At 53.8% G+C, this 19,798-nt stretch overlaps 1 protein-coding gene across 1 annotated transcript; it reads left to right on the top strand.

Annotated features, from left to right (window-relative positions):
• The first annotated feature begins 9,281 nt into the window (after positions 1–9,281).
• On the top strand, positions 9,282–19,067 carry ARHGEF15 (Rho guanine nucleotide exchange factor 15). Its single transcript, XM_065896348.1, has 16 exons — positions 9,282–9,537; positions 10,913–11,571; positions 11,800–12,132; positions 12,390–12,444; positions 13,256–13,314; positions 13,417–13,628; positions 13,757–13,917; positions 14,090–14,242; positions 14,377–14,506; positions 15,849–15,923; positions 16,026–16,118; positions 16,211–16,371; positions 16,455–16,607; positions 16,768–16,850; positions 16,961–17,065; positions 18,530–19,067. Exons 2-16 carry the CDS (start codon positions 10,962–10,964, stop codon positions 18,679–18,681), a joined length of 2,535 nt encoding a protein of 844 aa, XP_065752420.1. The 5' UTR covers positions 9,282–9,537; positions 10,913–10,961; the 3' UTR covers positions 18,682–19,067.
• The last annotated feature ends 731 nt before the right edge of the window (positions 19,068–19,798 follow it).

Raw genomic sequence — 19,798 nt, forward strand, 5'->3', positions numbered from 1 at the left:
GGTATGAGCGCCCTCGGGCAGCTGCCGGAGCCCGCAGCAGCTTCACCCCAGGGAGCCTGCGGAGGCCGGGCCGCCACACTCCAATCACTGGAGAGCGACGCCCAACGGGGAGCCGTAGCCGAGAGCCTCAGCCAATCAGCGCCGAGCCGGCTCTGCGGCCAATGTGAGGTGCTCTAGGCGACACGGCCTCCGGAATCCCCAGAGAGGCGATTGGAATTAACTCTCCCCACCCCGGTACCAGTGCCTGGGCTGCGGACTCGGAGTGCTGGGAAGGGTCCCCGGGGAGCAGAGGTTTTATCACTGGCGGGGAGGAGAGGTTGGACCCTGGGTTACTGGACGGGCGCAGAGGCCGAGTACGGAGGCAGCAGTCCCTCACCTGCATGTTTTGGGCTGCTGCTCTTGCGGGCGGAGGGCTCCCCTCCTTCGCCTTGTATCCCGGGTCATCGCCGGGTGCGGTTGCCAAACTGTAGGTCCACTCCCTCTCGGTTCAGGCGCCAGGAGAGCCCGGAAACTGCGGCTCCTCCCGCGAGGCAGGTGGGACACACCTACTGGACGGGACAGATCTCCTTAGGCTTGGTAAAATATTTGTAGGTTCCAGCGCGGGGGTGTGGTGGCTGCGGGCGCGGAGGAAGGGGTCCCGAAGGGTGGCGAGGGAACATAGTCACATCCCTACGTTCTTTTGATCCTGACAGCAACCCAGGGAGAAGGCCAGACAGGCTAAGTAAGGCGGGATTTTGATCCCTGGGCTTAGGTTACACAGGGCCAGCAAGTGGTGGGAGAGGTCCTGAGACTCTGGACTCCTTCCTGTCCTAGTTCCTAAACCTGGTAATGGTTAATTACGCAGGAACTTCTGAGAAAAGAGACTAGGGAAACTAGCTGGGAAGGGGTTGAGGGGGGAAGGCTTGGAGAAAGGTGGCAGGAGGATAGGGGATGTCTTCTGGGGCGGGAGGAGGAGGCAAGGGGGCACAGCTGTGTGTGAGGCAGCCACCATAGACTCAGAGGCCTTTGGAGTTCCAGTTTGGGTCTTCCTGCTTACCAGCTGGGTAGCCTTGGGCAAGCTACTTAACATCTCAGAGCCTCCTTTGTAAAAATGGGAATGATAATTATTTATTGCACAAACCTGAGTGAAAGTGTTGCATTTTCTCTAGATGCTCAATTATCAGTCGCCCTGTGCCCGTGTGTATCCTGTTCCCACTGCCGGTGAAAGTCCTTGCACCCTTATTTTGGTGACCTCCAAATCACTCTTCATCTTGAACTTCATCTCCTGATCCTTGAAGCTTTTTAGCCACTTCCATCCTGCTTTGCTCCTCAGGCATTTACCCTTGTTTCTCATTTGATTAGCAGTTGTTTACTCTGAGCCCTCCAGTACTCTGGGAGTTCTTGGATGCCCCCCCACCCCCGCCCGGGGCTGAGGGGCTGAGTCTGGGTCTTATCTCCCCAGTGTACTGCTAAATCATTGAGCCTCTGGGCTAGGCACGAGGGGTGGAGCAGATAACGGGGCTTCTCAGGAGAGGCTCTGAAAGGGTCCCCTGAAAATTTCCAAGGAATGCTTCCCAAATGCCTCCACCTGCTGGCTGGGATTGACACTCAGAAAACTGAATTCATCTCTTGGTGAGTGTCGAGTCAAAAGACTCAACCAAGCCAAAGAGCGGGAGGAGGAAGGATTTATAAGTAAGGAGAACACAGGGGATCTTTCCCAAAGCAGTGTCTCCCGAACAGCAAAATTGGAGACATTTTAAGCTAAGGATACATGCATATTGGTGAATGGGTTTGGGTGGTGTATGCTTATTCGGGAAGGGGCTTGAGCAGAAGAGGAATCAACATAGAATAGGGGCGAAGGTTGCTGGAGTCCAAGCTTTAGTTGATTGAAGTCTAAAGCATCTGAAGAAGGTTAACATCATTAAGTTCCCACCAGTCTGCGGTTTTAGGCCCTAGTTACTTACCATCCTCCACCTGCATGGGGGACCTTGGTTCCGGTAGAACAACTGAAAAGATCAGATTGTTATGCATATCCCTTGAGGAGGACCTAGGACTGTTTTATCGCTGAATTGTTGCTTCTTGAATGCTTTGCCTTTGTTCCTGCATTCTTTTGTTCCCCTAAGATCATTAATTACTGAGACCTGCTCTAGGGCAAGCATTGTGGCCAGGCTGAGATCACAAAATGGCTTAGACCTAAAATGGCTTCTCTTACGTCAAGAAAGCCATGCGAGGTTCTCTTTCTCCGGGACCCCCTACCCTATCTGCTTATAGGATGAGAGTTCATCATTGTTTTAATCTTTGAGTTTATACCAGTGATTCTCCAAGTGCAGTCCCTGGAGCAACAGCAGCAGCACCTGCGGACTTACTAGAAATGCAGATTCTCTAGGCCCATCCTAGACCTCCTGCACTGAAGGCGGGGGCCTGACAGGGGCTTAACAAACCGTCTAGGTTATTCTGATATGTGCTAAAGTTTTAGAACCACTGCTGAAGTCTTTCATTTTTAATATCCAGATGTCCTACAGATAGACAACTTTTTTTTTTTTTTTTTGCGGTACGCGGGCCTCTCACCGTTGCGGCCCCTCCCGTTGCGGAGCACAGGCTCCAGACGCTCAGGCTCAGCGGCCATGGCTCACGGGCCCAGCCGCTCCGCGGCATGTGGGATCCTCCCGGACCGGGGCAGGAACCCGTGTCCCCTGCATCGGCAGGCGGACTCCCAACCACTGCGCCACCAGGGAAGCCCCAGATAGACAACTTGTAAAGTGTTATTTTTTTAAAAAAATAAGCTTAATTTTTATTTCTTAAAAATTTTATTTATTTTTGGCTGTGTTGGGTCTTCGTTGCTGTGCGCGGGCTTTCTCTAGTTGTGGTGAGCAGGGGCTACTCTGTTGTTTCGGTGGCTTCTCTTGTTGTGGAGCATGGGCACTAGGCGTGCGGGATCCAGTAGCTGTGGCATGTGGGCTCAGTAGTTATGGCTCTTGGGCTCTAGAGCACAGGCTCAGTAGTTGTGGCTCACGGGCCTAGTTGCTCCGTGGCATGTGGGATCTTCCCGGGCCAGGGGTTGAACCCGTGTCCCCTGCATTGGCAGGTGGATTCTTAACCACTGCACCACCAGGGAAGTCCTTTTCCCTGTTTTTTCTTTTAACTGGGTTGTTTGTTGTTGAGTTTGAGTTATTTGTGTATTTTGGATAAGAGTCCTTTATCAGATAAGTGTTTTGCAAATATTTACTCCCAGTCTATGACTTGTCTTTTCGTTCTCTTAATAGTGTCTTTTACAGAGCAGAAGTTTTAAATTATAATAAAGTCTAACATCAATTTTTTTTTCTTTCATGGATCATGTTTTTGGTGTTGTATCTAAAAACTTATTGCCAAACCCAAGGTCACCTAGATTATCTCCTATACTTTCTTTTAGAAATTTCATAGTTTTGTATTTTACATTTAGGTCCATGATCTTTTTTGAGTGTGAATGATGTAAGGTCTGTGTCTTTTTTTTCTTTTTTTTGCGGTACGTGGGCCTCTCAGTGTTGTGGCCTCTTCCGCTGTGGAGCACAGAGAGCCTGGACGTGCAGGCTCAGCGGCCAGGGCTCACGGGCCCAGCCGCTCTGCGAGATGTGGGATCTTCCCAGACCGGGGCACAAACCCGTGTCCCCTGCATCGACAGGCGGACTCTCAGCCACTGTGCCACCAGGGAAGCCCGGTCTGTGTCTTTTTTACATATGGATATCAGTTGTTCCAGGAAGTTTTGTTGAAAATTCTATCCTTTCTCCATTGAATTGCTTTTGCTCCTTTGTCAAAAATCAGTTGACTCAGGGAATAGAGCCAATATTTTATCATAACTATAAACGGAATATAATCTATAAAAATTTTGAATCACTATGTTGTACACCCAAAACTAATATAATATGGTAAATCAACTATACCTCAATTTTTTAAAAATATCGGTTGACTATATTTGTGTTGGCCCATTTCCATTGATCTATGTGTCTGTTTTTTCACCAATACCATGCTGTGTTGATTATCATAGGCTGTTATCATTTTTTTCCCCCTGGGTATGAATGTCCTGAGACACGTGTGAGAGGAGTGGAGGGGAAGCACAAAGATGGCCCCAGGTCTGAGAGAAGGGGTGAAACCACAGAGAGGGTAGAGTGAACAATGCAGAGGCCTGGAAGGCACGGAGCTGTGCCTCTTCTGCACCTCTACCTGGGGTGGCCTAGACACCCATAGCTTCATATTGGCTGCCAGGCCCCATACCTGATGTGCTCATCCTCCACCTGGTGGCAGTTGGACAGCATCCTCTGTCCTCGCACAGATTAGAACCTGCATGGATTCCCAGAGCAGGCCAGCGTTTCCTCACTGCCCGCTTCCTGATTTATCCCACACCACAGGCAGGCTACCTACCCCTAATAGCTTTCTAGACAGAAAAGAGGGCCTAGGTGTTTTGTACTCCATGAAGGATTCTGTTGGAGTTCAATGTCCTGGCCCTATCAGAGGCCAGTGGGACTCAGCACTTCTTTCATCATGAGCTCCTCTCCCATTGGAAGGGATTTTTTTTGCATGAATTAAGCTTTGTCCCTGCTTGGGTCACATGCTCACCCCTGAACCAATCTCGGTAGCTAGGGAAGAAGAAATGCGCGGACTGGCTGCTTCTGGGCCATACATTCCCCCCAGAATGGGCCATGTGGACCTAGAATGATGGAAGGGCGGGTTCCCAAAAGAAAACTGGGTGCTGGTACCAGAAGAGGGGGAATGGGTGGGGAACTGGTTAAAACTCCTGCCATCCACTCCTCCGCCTGCTCAGAAACCTCAGTGCCTCTACTGCCCTGTCCGGTTGCCTGTGGGGTGGCCTCTACATGTTCCTCCAGCCTCATACCCCTCTTTTCATATCAGCTAAGCTACCCTCTCACAGTTCTCCAGATGGGCCTACTCTCCTCTTCACTGCTTCTCCACTTCTGTGGTCTCCCCAGATGGTCACCCATGCCTTGCCTCTTGGCCTGGCCAAACTTTACCTGATTTTCCTAACAACCAGGTGAGTGACGTAAGGAGGACTGAAGGAGGGTCGAAGCCACCTGATGTGGAGGTAAAGGGGTGAGATAGAAAGACCTAAGGACTCCTCCAACCTTCCAGCAAAGAATCTTTGGGCAAAATCAAGACCAACCACCTTGAAGCTTCTGGGGCTACTTTGTTAATCATTTTTATTTTTTAAGATGTTTATTTATTTTTTGGCTGCATCTCACAGCTTGCAGGATCTCAGTTCCCCAACCAGGGATTGAACCCAGGCCACGGCAGTGCAAGCCCGGAATCCTAACCACTAGGCCACCAGGGAACTCCCCTTAATCATTTTTAAATTGAAAGTATTTTGTTTTTCACAAAGATGTTTACTGCAGCATTAATTGTAATGCCAAAAACTGGAAGCTGCCCAAATGCCCTGCACTCGAGAATGAATTATAGCGTTTAAGATTCTTTCAACAGTAAGTGACAGAAGCTCAGCTCAAACTAGCTTAAGCACAAAAGGGAATTCAGTGGCCCCGGAAACCGAGCAGTCCAAGGGGCTTAAATGATGTCAGGCCCCCTCCATCTCTTGGTTCTGCTTCCCTCCGGTGTGGGGCTCATTTTCTCTCACTATTGACTAGTTTCCTCCATTGTGGGGAAAGGGAGGCCAAGACACGGATTGCTCCAGACTTATATTATTCCTGCTTTGTGACCTTGGAAGAAAGAGAAAGATGCCCTTTCCCAGAGACCAAGGGCAGGACATCCTGGCATGGGTGATTTGCTCATTCCTGGGCCAGTCTCTGTGGCCAGAGGAATGGGATCCTGTGATTGGCTGAATCTGGTTCCGGGGGGCAGGAGGAGGTTGCTGTGACTGACGGTTGCACCGGAACCACATGGAGTGGGGTGGTGAATGAAGAGTTTCCCAGAAGACTTTTACTGCTGTTACCAGGGTGACAAAATCTAGTTGATGCAATATTACATTCCAGGAAAAATTATAATTACAAAGTCCATGTATGTAGTGACATGGCAAATAGTTATGAAGCAGAAAACAGAATTGAAACTATGATGGCACGTTTGGAAGGTAGAAAAAGAGAAAACTTTTGCTTTGTTGGGGTGGTGGAAGAATGTATCATTATATTAAAAATCTTCTGGGACTTCCCTGGTGGTGCAGTGGTTAAGAATCCACCTGCCAATGCAGGGGACATGGGTGGTTCGAGCTCTGGTCCGGGAAGATCCCACATGCCACGGAGCAACTAAGCCCGTGCACCACAACTACTGAGCCCGAGTGCCACAACTACTGAAGCCTGCGCACCTCGAGCCCGTGCTCTGCAACAAGAGAAGCCACCACAGTGAGAAGCCCGCACACCTCAATGAAGAGTAGTGCCCGCTCACTACAACTAGAGAAAGAGTGTGCGCAGCAACGAAGACCCAACGCAGCCATAAATAAATTTATATAAATAAATAAATAAAATAAAAATCTTCAGTACCTTTGCAAAAATATTTGTACAATAAATAAAAGGTGTTTGTGCAAAAATAATCTGGCACATATCACATGATACGATTTTCAGAGCTAAGTTTCTTTTTGGAATGAGATGGGGCATAAATAGATGGTGATTTGTATAGATCTGAAATGTCATGCTTTTCATCTTTGTGGTTGCTTTGAGCAGGGGGCCAAATGGAACCTCTTTGTCAGGAGTGTTAGAACATTCTCAGTGTAGCTCCAGCGAACTTTAGTTCCCCAAAACATGCTATCCTGCCTTTGGGAGCAGAGGAAGTCTCTCCCCACCAGGCAGGCAGGTGAAAAGCCTTCAGGTGGGTCTCTGATAAGGACAGAGAGAGGACAAGGAAGTAAGCTCAGACGAGCCAGGAAGGACAGGTAAAGGTGCATGGGCGGCCCAGCCCACCTAATTCCCCTTTTTGTGCCCATACCCCCATGCAGAGCTGGGGTGGTTCATGTAGTACCAAGTGCCAAGATGTCTGCAGCCGACAACCAGCATTTTGGGGTTAGTTATCTTTTTTTTTTTTTTTTTGGCCATGCTGTGTAGCTTGCTGGATCTTCCTTCCCCAACCAGAGATGGAACCCGTGCCCTAGGCAGTGAAAGCGTGGAGTCCTAACCACTGAACCGCCAGGGAAGTCCCAGTTATCTTTTTAAATGTTATTTTTGTAAGTAGTAAAACGAATAAAGACACTCCTATTTTAGTAAAAACAAAAAACAGGATTTGTTTTGCTACACACATGTATGTAGCTTTCTTGATAGGGTCTCTGAGGCACTCTTGTAGAGATTTTGTCTCCCTGGAATCTGGGGGGGGGGGGAGAGAGAGAGAGAGACAGAGAGAGAGAGAGAGAGAGAGGAAAGGAGAGCCAGGGGAGTAGTGCTGTGGGGAGGATTCAACTCAGTTTGTTCAATTCATCAAAATATTAAGCACCGGGCTTCCCTGGTGGCGCAGTGGTTGCGAGTCCGCCTGTCGATGCAGGGGACGTGGGTTCGTGCCCCGGTCTGGGAAGATCCCACATGCCGCGGGGCGGCTGGGCCCGTGAGCCATGGCTGCTGAGCCTGCGCGTCCGGAGCCTGTTGCTCCACAACGGGAGAGGCCACAGCAGTAAGAGCCCCGCGTACCGAAAAACAAAAACAAAAACAAAAATATTAAGCACCGGGCTTCCCTGGTGGTGCAGTGGTTGAGAGTCCGCCTGCCGATGCAGGGGACACGGGTTTGTGCCCCGGTCCGGGAAGATCCCACATGCCACGGAGCGGCTGGGCCCGTGAGCCATGGCCGCTGGGCCTGCGCGTCCCGAGCCTGTGCTCCGCAACGGGAGAGGCCACAACAGTGAGAGGCCCGCGTACCACAAAAAAAAAAAAAAAAAAAAAAAAAAAATTAAGCACCTCTTATTATGTGCCTGAATTTGTTCCATAATTTTAGGGTATATCAGTGAACAAAAAAGATAAAGATCACGCCTCCAGGAAGCTTACTTTCTTCTTTTTAAAATGTCATCATTTATTTATTGACAGGAAGCTTACTTTCTAATGTGTATGTAGCTATAAACATACTATGTCAATTTAATAGAAATACACTATATGCTATAAGGCATGATTGCTATGGGAAAAAAGGCAGGTCAGGAATGTGACGCAATTCTAAAGAGTGGTAGGGCAGCCTCACTGAGAAGGCGATATTTGAGAAATAAGGTGAGGGAATCTTTCATGGGGATGTCTTGGGAAGGGGGTCTCCAGGCAGAAGACACAGCCAGTGCAAAGGCCCTGCGGCAGGAATGTGCCTCAGAGGAGAGGTTTAGGTTCATTGTTGGACCTTGTCTTTTACTGTGGACTTTGTCTTTTACTCTGAGGAAAAATGAGTTAAAATATATGTTCTAACCCAGTTTTCTGGCTTTTCTTCTTAGTGTCTTGTTTGGAGTGTGTGTTTGTGTGTGTGTGTGTGTGTGTGTGAGAAAGTCTGGCAAAAGCAGGCACCTGGGCGTGGGCAAAGGCCCCCTGAGTTCCTAACTGCCCTTGCATCTTCCTCTCATTACCCTACTTCCCAGGCTGGGGTGTGGCTCATTCCGCCCCCTCAGTTGTTTTTATGACACACTCTGAGCCCTGAGAACTCAGCTCTTCAATCACAGAGCAAATTAGAGGTGAGAGGGACCCCTGCCCACTGCCCCCGCCCCCAGGGTACTGGCTCCCAGCCAATCAACATCAAAGCCTCCCAGGGGGACAGGGAGAGTCAGGGGCTGGGACCCTGAGAGACAGGGACTGAGAATGGGGAGCAGGCAGGGGGCTCAACAAAGGGCATATCCACCTGGGGTGCACTGAGATCTCACACCGACCCCTTGGTCCACTACACACACACACTCGCCTGACACAATGGCCGGGTGGGGCTGAGGAACTGGCTTCCTCTGCGGAGATCTCAATCTGGGCCCTCAGTTCCCGCCCCAGAAACACAGGAACAGACCATCAGAGACCTGGCCCTGCGTTCCTTGTTCCAAGGGGCAGGCAGGACGGGCTGAAAACAGAAACCGCTTCCAAAAAGATAAAGGTAAATTTAGGGAGGGGGAAACCGGGGTGGGCGGTGGGGTCCCTTGGTGTGAGATAACGGGCCGACTCATCCCCCGGGGACAGGTTGGATGCGAAAGGGACAGGCTGTCATGCGAGGTGTGGAAGAGATGGTCAGACACGCCGTCGAGGGACACACACCCCATCCCTCAGCGATCCAGAGGTGTCTGGAGCCCACGCCCTCCCGCCAGCCCAGCCAGTGCCATTGCCACCCTGTCCTCACCCCCACCCCTGTCCACCCCCGGCCGCTGTCCACACAGCCATGCGGACCCAGGACAGAACGTGCACATACAACGTGCACAAACAGTCCACTCTCCACGGCTGAGTTTCATCCTTTCCCCAGACTCTGTTATCCTCTGAAACCCGGCATTCGGGGTCCCTCACATCTTCCAGAGCCCCAGTGTGCGCATGTGGAGTGTGGTGTGGTTTGAGGGGGGGGTGTCCGGTTGGGAGGAGGATCCGATTCCTGTTTCCTGCCCCTACTCACTCGCCCCGGGAGGTGACCGAGAGTGGAGAGGCCTCGAGGGTGAGTGCTTGGGCCGAGTACCTGGATCCCTACAAGAGGCCTGAGTGGGGGGCGGGGGAAGGAAGTTAGGGCAGGTACCTGAGGGGGGCAGGGATCTCTGAGGGGGGCAAGGCTGGGGAGGAGCTGGCCAGCTGGCGAGGCTACTGCCCTGGGTCACCTAAGGAGCTTCCTGCCAGAACACAGAGGCCATTGAGCTGCAAGACTCCCAGCCTACAGCTCCCAGCCCCCACCCTGCATCATTTCTCAAAAACCAATCTGGGGCCTGGAGGGATCTGACTCTCCTGCTGACTCCACAGGGGAGTTTGGGGGCGCCAGGTCTCCCAGCCCGGACCTTGCTGCCTTCTCAGGATTACAGCGCCTTCCTGGCGGGAGGAAGTGAGCCCAGGCCCCAGCGTCTTGGCACCATTGGTCCTCACCTTTAGTCTGGCCTCCTGACCACCCTCTAGGCATCCTGGCGGGACCCAGGCTTCCACCGGGGCATCTCTCCGGGACCAGGTGGGGGGCTGGGAGACAGGCAGGGGTGAGGATGGGGCAGGAGAGACCATGCGGGGGGCCTCCTGGTCTCTTGGGGTCAGAGGCTCCAGGAACCTTCATGGCAGGAAAAGGAGACTAAAAATAATCCGGAAAGGGAGAGTCCAGAGAGAGGAACTGGGAAATGGGGGCGGAGGGCCCGTTGGAGCAGGGAAATAGTGATGCATCCCTCACGGCCCAGGCACGGGCGGGCGCGCAGGCAGACGCACACCGCACATACGCCCCACACGACAGCACGGAACACACACACCCTTGCAGCCCCGTCTCACACAACGCGCTAGACACACTGTGTACTCCACTCTCCCACTGCATACTCGCGTGTAACAGATACACTCTGAAACACAGCATCCAGCACCCCGGTCATGTAGCACTAGAAACACACCATGTCCACTCACGCTTAAACCACACACACAAACCTCCACAGCACACACTACAGACACAAAACACAATAAATCAGGTAGACACATAGCGGCTCTACCGGCACACCCCACTGCCCTTACGGATCCAGTTCTCTTGCGCCCCTCCCCCAGCCTGGGTCTCTACCCAGGTGCCCCAACTCTGGCCTCACTGTCTCCTCTGGCCTGACTGGGGCAGCAGAGGCTGAAAGACAGAGCGCAATGGAGGCTGGGGGTGCCAGGGAGGGTTCAGAGTCCTCAGGGAATGGAATAAGGAGGGGTGAGAGGTAAAGGGAGAAGACAGTGGAAATGGGAAGAGAGGAAGTGTACCCACCCGCCTTCCCTCCTGACTCTGAAATCTCGGCTCATTTACTTGCAAACATTTCTGCTCGCAGGCCTCAGTCTCCTCGTGGGCACTAAGGGTCTCTCTTTCTGCCCCTCTTCCTCAGGGGATGACTCCAGCAGTGTACCCCACTCCTTGGAAGAGCTCAGAGGAAGATGTCAGCTCAGTCTCTTCCTGCAGCAACACCCCCTACCCAGAAGCCCCCTCGGATCATCCGGCCCCGCCCCCCTTCTCGCCCCCGGGCTGCCCAGTCCCCGGGGGCCCACCACAACGGCTCCTCTCCACAAGAACCTCCCCTCACTGCCAACGAGGCACCAACGCTGATGTGCACCCCCATCTTCTGGGAGCCCCCAGCCTCGTCCCTCAAGCCCCCAGCCCTTCTGCCCCCGTCAGCTTCTAAAGCCAGCCTCGACTCCCAGACTTCCCCAGACTCGCCTTCCGGCACCCCCAGCCCAGTGTCCCGGCGCTCCATCTCCCCAGAACCCGCTCCCCGGTCTCCAGTGCCCCCACCCAAACCCTCCGGGTCACCCCGAACGGCCCTGCCCCTGCTCCATTCGAACCGGGCCCCTGGCCAGGATGGCTCTGCCTCGGCCGCAGGCACCGTGCGGAGACTGGCTGGCAGGTTCGAATGGGGGGTTGAAGGCAAGGTCCAGGCTCCAGATGCCCTGGAGCCGGGTCCTCCTGGGGGACTGGATGTGAATGGGGAGAGAGAGACCACGCAGGGCATCCTCGCTGGAAGTGGGTCCCAGGAGAACGGCACTCCAGGTAAGCCCGGGCTGGCTCAATCCAGCTCCTCTTCTTTGTTTTCAGGGCTTTAAGATTGGGTACTTGAAGGGGCTACTTTTTAAAAACTGGATTCCATGTTTGGAAAATCTGGTTTTCAGATTTCGGGGGGTTTGAAGAGAATCAGGGTAGAGGGGATAGATGCTTAGGGCTGACCTCCACGTTCCTGCTGCTGGGCAGGTTAAGGGAGGACGCCCCTGTCTCCCACAGATGCTGCGCTGGCCTGCCCTCCCTGCTGCCCTTGTGTCTGCCACGTAGCCCGGCCCGGCCTGGAGCTCCGATGGGTGCCACTGGGGGGCTATGAGGACGGCCCCAGGGTCCCCTGCCGGGCCTCCCCACTGCGGACCTCCCGCTCCCGCCCCAGCCCTCCAAGCCTCAGCCAGCCCCCAGTCGTCCTCACGTCCTACCGCTCCACAGCCGAGCGCAAACTCCTGCCACCCCTCAAGCCCCCCAAACCAACTCGGGTCAGACAGGACGTCACCAGCTCCGGGGACGCCCCACAGCCAGATCTCGATCTGCCCTCCGAAGATGGAATCCAGACAGGTACAGGGTCCCCAGGGAGTGGACCTCTGGGCTGGGAAGGAGCCTCTGGGCTCCACTGGGTGGAGGTGGAGCATTCTGAACACAAACTCACTACAGCCCCCAGCAGGCCCTGGGCTTCTTGTTCCTTCACCAGCTGCTGCTCTGGGACTGACCGGAGTTGTAGTTTTTACAGTAACAGTCTCTGCTGGGCGGGAGTCAGGAGTCCTGGGCTGGGGATCCTGGAGGCTTTCTCTCTCCTCTCTGGATTCTCTCTCTAGGGAACAGTCCCGATGGCGCCCCTCAGAACGATCCTCCAGCCACCACGGAGGGCAGGTACCAAACACTCCCACCCTTATTCCTACCTGAGAGCAGACTAACCTTCGGGTCCACCTGAATACCACCCCCACAAGTGTGGAGTGAAGAAGGCCTAGGCCTCTAGGGACAAGCAGTGCCGGTTTCTAATCCCAGCTCTGTCCCTTATCAGCTGTGTGACCTTATACAAGTCACTTAACCTTTCTGGGTCTCAGCCTCCTCACCTGTGAAATGGGGGTAAACATACCAAATACTTCATAAAGTTGTTGGGGTCTGATATCGGTGACGAGCCAGGGCCATAAGAAACCATTTTAGTTCCCCCACTTTGAGCTTCTATCGAAATTATTGCCTGCGAATCCATGTGTCAACCGGGAACATCTCTCCTGTGTTATCTGGGCCTGTTAATCATTTCACCACCATTATCAGAGTTAATCTGAGGCCATCCATTTATTCAACAAACATTCACTGGAGTTTATTCTCCCGGGCTTTTACTTTGGGTGAAAGGGTGCATGGTGGTGCCGATGACCAGAGCAGAGCGGGGAGGTATAAGAGCTGGGTTTGCCCATGTTGAGTTGTACCGAGGCACCCATAGGACATTCCAGACAATGGTCATTCCATGAGAGCCCTGGAGATGGAGGCTTGGAAGTCACCGGTGCACAGTAGTTGAGACTGCAGGAATGGATGGGGCCCACTTAGTACAGGGCCTCACATACAACAGGCACATAAAACGATCCGGGCTTTGGTCACAGTCCCTGCACACAACCTGCATGCAGGCCGTGTACCCCCTTACACTGTCACGTGAGGAGCATTCCATCCTTTTCTCTTTCCACAGGGAGGCTGAGGAGCTGGAGGAGCTGAAGGGGCAGAACTGGGAGCTGCCCCTGCAGGACGGTGAGGGCCTCTGCACCTGGGGCGTCCCTGCTGAGACCGTCAAGCAGTGGGCAAGGGTTCCGGGGCACTGGACTTCGCTGATGTGCGACATCTGCTCTCCAGAACCCCTGTACCAGACCTATCGAGCAGCCGTGCTGTCAGAGGAGCTGTGGGGGGTCAGTGAGGATGGGGGACCCTCTTCAGCAAATCCTGGGGAAGCTCCCCCCTTCGCCCGGCCCCCCGGACCTCGCAACACGCTGTGGCAGGAGCTTCCGGCTGTGCGAGCCAGCGGCCTCCTGGACACCCTCAGCCCCCAGGAGAGGCGCATGCAGGAGGTGGATGCACCTGGGGTCGGGCGCGGCGGGGGTGGGGTGGGGTGGGGTGTGGGGGAGGAGCCTGGCACCCGGCGCCTGGGCTGCCTGGGAGCTGGGCTTTCCGCTAAGGCCCTGCTGTTCCTCCTCAGAGCCTGTTCGAGGTGGTGACATCCGAGGCCTCGTACCTGCGCTCCCTGCGGCTGCTGACCGACACCTTTGTGCTGAGCCAGGCGCTCCGGGACACGCTCACCCCCCGGGATCACCACACCCTCTTCTCCAACGTGCAGCGCGTCCAGGGAGTCAGTGAGCGGTCAGTGGGGCCGCCACCTCTCCGCAAGCGGGCCTCGGGAGGAAGCACTCCTCAGCGCTCTCCTGTCCCCGGGCCTCCCCTCCAGGGCCCACTTAGTGCCCAGCTCTTCCCTCGAGAAGCCGGGACACCTGGCTCTCTGACCCCCTCCCTTACTTGTCGCCCACTCCCCCAGGTTTCTAGGGAAGTTACTGTCCCGTGTGCGCTCTTCCCCCCACATCAGCGACCTGTGCGACGTGGTGCACGCCCACGCCGTGGGGCCTTTCTCCGTGTACGTGGATTACGTGCGGAACCAGCAGTATCAGGAGGAGACGTACAGCCGCCTGATGTGAGCGTCCCAGGGGCGGGGCCACGTCACCCGTGCTGGCGGGAGATGGGGAGCAGGGTCGGGGTCCAGGCCAGGGCGGGTTGCGGGGAGATCGGGGCCTCGAGGCAGATGCCAGCCTGCGCCTGCTTCTACAGGGACACGAACGTGCGCTTCTCTGCGGAGCTGCGGCGGCTGCAGAGCCTCCCCAAATGCCAGCGGCTCCCGCTGCCGTCCTTCCTGCTGCTGCCCTTTCAGCGCATCACGCGGCTCCGTATGCTGCTGCAGGTACCCGTCCTGGCTTGGGCCCTTTTCGGCCCCACCAACCCCGTTGGAGAGCTCACCCCAGGGGCCTCCTGCCCCACCATCACCATTTCTCACGCCACCACAAACACAAGAATCCCCTAAGTCAGGACTCCTAATCGGGGCCTCTCCATCCAGGACCCACCAAGCCCTACCTGGAGCTACCCAAACGTTTCAAGGAGCCGTCTGGGTGCAGGCAAAGAGCCTCTGGCTAGAGACCTGAATTCTAGATTTAGCTCTGCCACTAACTGGCTGAGCGACCTTGGGCAAGTCCCTTTCTCTCTCCAGGTCTCGGGGGGAATGTGATGAGTGGTCTTTGAGGTCCTCTCAGTCCTGTCTTTGACCGTTCGACTTCCCAGTGGGGTGATATCACCCTCAAGGAGGCAAAAACTCGTTCTTTGGGGGGCGAAAAAATCTTAAATATTCCAATGGTTTGTGGTACTCCAAAGGGCCAGGGTGTATAAATAGATATACAGTATATTTGTGGTATTAAAATTTGATGGGGGCGGGGGGAACGATTAGGGAAAAAATGTCTAAAAAGATTCCTTAGTGGGTTGATTCTGAAAAAAGGGGTGAGAAACACTCTTCTGTTGCAGAGTAGAAGCTTCTCCCTAAACTAGGTCTCCTGATGTGGGGATCTCAATATGAAGAGTCCCCAACTAGATCATCAGTGCGCTTGCCTTATTCAGCTTTATATATCCCCAGTGTAGACAACAACAACATAATAGTGATGATGATATTAATCATAATAGCTAAACAACTGTTGGGTGTCTGTTCTAGACATGGTTCTAAGTGCAATACGCTCGTTTAACCTTACCAACAACTATGTGAGGGTAGGAACTATTATTGACTCCACTTTATAGATGAGGAAACTGAGGCTCAGAGAGGTTAAATAACTTGCCACAGGTCACACAGATAATAATTGATGGAGACAAACTTTAAATCCAGGCACTCTTAACCCCACGCTATATTGTTTGTACTAATAGCTGTGGTCAATAATTATTAAAATAATAGCAACCCTCTTTTCAGCATTTACCATGTCCCAAAGACTATGCTACGTACTTTACGTATATTTGCTTGCAGAATCCTCACAACAATGCTAATGGTATGGAAGGTGGGAGTTCTCCCCATTTTACAGATGGGGTAACTGAGACTCAGAGGGGTAACCTGACTTGCTCAGGGTTATGCAGACAGCGAGTGGTGAGGCTGGTCCCCCAGCCCTGTGAACCCCCAAATGCCAAGCCAGGCAGGGTCCTCTGAGCTGCAGCCCCTCTGAATCCCAGAGCCACAGAGCAGGGGCCCAGTTACCCTTCTTCCTCATCCCCAGAATATCCTGCGCCAGACAGAGGAGGGGTCCAACCGCCAGGAGAATGCCCAGAAGGCTCTGGGTGCTGTCAGCAAGGTTGGAGGGGGATGCTGGGGCTGGAGGTGGTGAGGAGGCGATAGGGAGGGATGGAAGGGGTGGAAGGGAGTGGGGGTGGGTGACTTGGCTCCCCTTACCCAGATCATCGAGCGGTGCAGCGCCGAGGTGGGGCGCATGAAGCAGACAGAGGAGCTGATCCGGCTCACGCAGAGGCTGCGCTTCCACAAAGTCAAGGTCGGATCCTGCCCGGGCTCCCTGCTTCCCTTTCCCCCGTGGTGGTGCTCGCGCTGCAGGGAAGTCAGAACCTTTTCCCTGCTTCCTCACAGGCCCTGCCCCTGGTCTCCTGGTCCAGGCGCCTGGAGCTGCAGGGGGAGCTGACTGAGTTAGGATGCAGAAGGGGGGGCGTGCTCTTCGCCTCCCGCCCCCGCTTCACCCCCCTCTGCCTGCTGCTCTTCAGTGACTTGCTGCTCATCACTCAGCCCAAGAGGTGGGTCTCAGGGAGGGAGGCAGCCCAGGCAGGATTCCAGCTGGACCCCTGCTCTCCCTCTGAACTTCCTCTTCCCTGGGCAGTGGGCAGCGGCTACAGGTTCTGGACTATGCCCATCGCTCCCTGGTCCAGGCCCAGCAGGTCCCGGACCCATCTGGACCACCTACGTTCCGCCTCTCCCTTCTCAGCAACCACCAGGGCCGTCCCACCCACCGGCTACTCCAAGCTTCATCCCTGTGAGTTGTGTCTCTTTCAGAAAACACCCTGGGGACCCTCACTTGACCTCTCCGAGTCCACCACCCTCCTCCCTAATCTCTCTTCTCCGAAGCCCGTGCCTAACTAACCCCCAGGAGGATCTCCGGGGCCAACTGTGACCCTTCCCTATATTCCCACCAGATCAGACATGCAGCGCTGGCTGGGAGCCTTCCCTACCCCAGGCCCCCTTCCCTGCTCCCCAGGCACCATCTATGAGGACTGTGGTGAGTGTTCCCTAGAGGGGAGGAGGGAAGGAAAAGTGAGTCTTCAGGGGAAAATGGGGAGAAGCTAAAAAGAGTCTGGATCCCACTGTAATGTCACCCACCCTGACCAGATTGTTCCCAGGAACTCTGTTCAGAGACTTCCACACCTGCCAAGACTGAGGGACGGAATCTGGAGTCCAGGGCTCCCCACAAGCACCTATACAAGAGCCCCGAAGGTGAGAGATTCTTTTACTTATTCATTCAATAAGTATTTATTAAGCACCTATGAGGTGCCACTCGCTGTTCTCGGCACCAGTGAACCAAACACGCAGATATTCCTGCCCTGCTGGACTATACATTCTAGTGGAGGAGAAACAATAAAGAATAAACAAGATAAATAAGTAACATATATACAATGGAATATTACTCAGCCATAAAAACAAACAAAATTGAGTTATTTGTAGTGAGGTGGATGGACCTAGAGTCTGTCATACAGAGTGAAGTAAGTCAGAAAGAGGAAAACAAATACCGTATGCTAACGTATATATATGGAATCTAAAAAAAAAAAAAGGTTCTGAGGAACCTAGGGGCAGGACAGGAATAAAGACAGAGACATAGAGAATGGACTTGAGGACAAGGGGAGGGGGAAGGGTAAGCTGGGATGAAGTGAGAGAGTAGCATTGACATATATACGCTACCAAATGTAAAATAGATAGCTAGTGGGAAGCAGCCGCATAGCACAGGGAGATCAGCTCGGTGCTTTGGGACCACCTAGAGGGGTGGGATAGGGAGGGTGGGAGACACAAGAGGGAGGGGATATGGGGATATATGAATACATAGAGCTGATTCACTTTGTTGTACAGCAGAAACTAACACCACATGGTAAAGCAATTATACTCCAATAAAGATGTTAAAAAAAAAAAAGTAAGTAAATTATACTGTCTGAAGGTGGTAAGTGCTGTGGGAAAACGAAAGTGGAGCAGAGTCAAGGGGAGTCAGGAGTCCCGGGGTTGGGTAGGCTTACATGTTTAAGTAGAGAGGTCAAGGGGGACCTTGTCGAGGAGGCACCGTGTGAGCAGTGACTTGGTGGAGGTGAGGAATTTAGGCACATGGTGTCTGGGGGAAGAGTGTCCCAGAGGGAGGCAGGAGTCAGGCCGGTGTGTTTGAGGAGCAGTAAGGAAGCCAGTGTGGCTAGAGGGAGTGAGGAAAACGGGGAGAAGCAGATGACATCATAGGGGTAACGGGGACCAGATCACGTGGGTCCTCGTAGGTTCCTGTAAGGAGTCTGGCTCTCACACTGCGTGAGATGGGCAGTCAACGCAGGGCTTGACAGAGGAGGGAGCCTGATCCTCTTTTCTTTTTTTTCTTTGACTTGTTACTGGAGTAGAGCCTATTAACGATGTTGTGATAGTTTCAGGTACACAGCAAAGCGACTCGGCCATACATATCCATGTATCCATTCTCCCCCAGACTCCCCTCCCATCCAGGCTGCCACATAACACTGAGCAGAAGGACCCCGACCCTCTTTGATGTTGATGTTTCCTCCACCTCTAATGGCCTTTTTACCAATTCTCCAAGGCTTCTCCACTAATCCCCGCACCCGCCATGACCTTCAGGCATTAGACCCCACTGGGACTCCTCTCCGTCCTGACCTGCCCCCTGCCCCGGTCCCACTTAGGCCCTTGTCTCTCTTTCCCCAGGCTGGCTGAAGGGGCTTCCTGGGGCCTTCCCTGCCCAGTTGGTGTGTGAAGTCACGGGGGAACACGAAAGGAGGAAGCACCTTCGTCAGCACCAGAGGCTCCTGGAGGCTGTTGGGTCCTCTTCAGGCTCCCCCAGTGCCCCGCAGCCCTAATGCAGGCTGGGGGGACGGGGTGGCGGCACAAGTTGGGACAGCTGGCAGCCTGGCACAGAGGAGACAGAGCCCATCCATCCATTGGATTTGCTGTCAGTGGAAACGCTACCTCAGTGGCAACCAATAGGGACCGAGCTTCAGGACTGGGCAGCCAATGAAAACAGGGCCGTCTGAGCCCACGCATGAGGGAGAATGAAGATGGCTTGAGTGGATTGCCAGTGGAGACAGAGGCTCAGTGCAGAGTGGCCAGTGGGTGCTGAGCTGGCTGAGCCTCTGGCCAATGAGTATCCCTGCTATGCTCACATCCAAGAAAGAGGAAGCTAGGTCAGTGCAGCTAAAAGAGGGCTGCACTGGAGATAAAGTCCTAGGATAAAATAGCCAACAGCAGGGACACATCCAGCCAAAGAAGATGGTGATCTGGGCCCAAGAGACCAGTAGGAACCCTGCTTGGTGCTATAGCAACGACCGTCTTGCCTTTTGAGTCTGGGAAGTATTAGATTCCATTCCTGGGGTGCCTCCTGTGTCCTCTTAAGCCACTGCCTCTCTTCTAGAAGAATCCAGAGTGTGTGTCTCAGAGAATCTGTGTGTGTGTGCATATGTCTGTATCAAGGAAGGTGATTCTGCCGAACATGGTGTGTGTGTGGTCTTGCCCCCTTCCCAGATGATTGGATCCTCGATTTCTCCCCTCACTCCCCATTTTTCCTATTAGTCTCCTCAGGAAAGACACTAGGTCTGAGCCCCAGAGGAGAATGTGCTGGGTGTGGTTGGCAGCCAGAGGCCAGAGCTGGGGATGAGAGGCCTGGGTTCGGCCTCCATAATCCCTACCTGCAGATCCTCCAACCTGAACTATAACCAGCCATTAGGCTCAGCCTCGGGCTTCAGACCGGCTCTGGGTCCCAGGGTTGAGTGAAGAAACGGGAGCCGTGGATCTCGGGCCAGCTGAGCCTCTAGGGCTTTCTTGCCTTCATCCCGGTCCTTTCACAGAAACACTGGGCCAAGCAGTGGGGAGAGAACAGAGAACCAGCATTACTGCCTAATCCCACCCAGAGCATCTGCTTCCAGATGAGAGACTGCCCCCGCACAATGCCAGAAGGAGGTGAGGAATGGAGACAGAGCG

The sequence above is a fragment of the Phocoena phocoena genome, chromosome 19 (genome assembly GCF_963924675.1).
Source record: "Phocoena phocoena chromosome 19, mPhoPho1.1, whole genome shotgun sequence".
Taxonomy (NCBI): domain Eukaryota; kingdom Metazoa; phylum Chordata; class Mammalia; order Artiodactyla; family Phocoenidae; genus Phocoena; species Phocoena phocoena.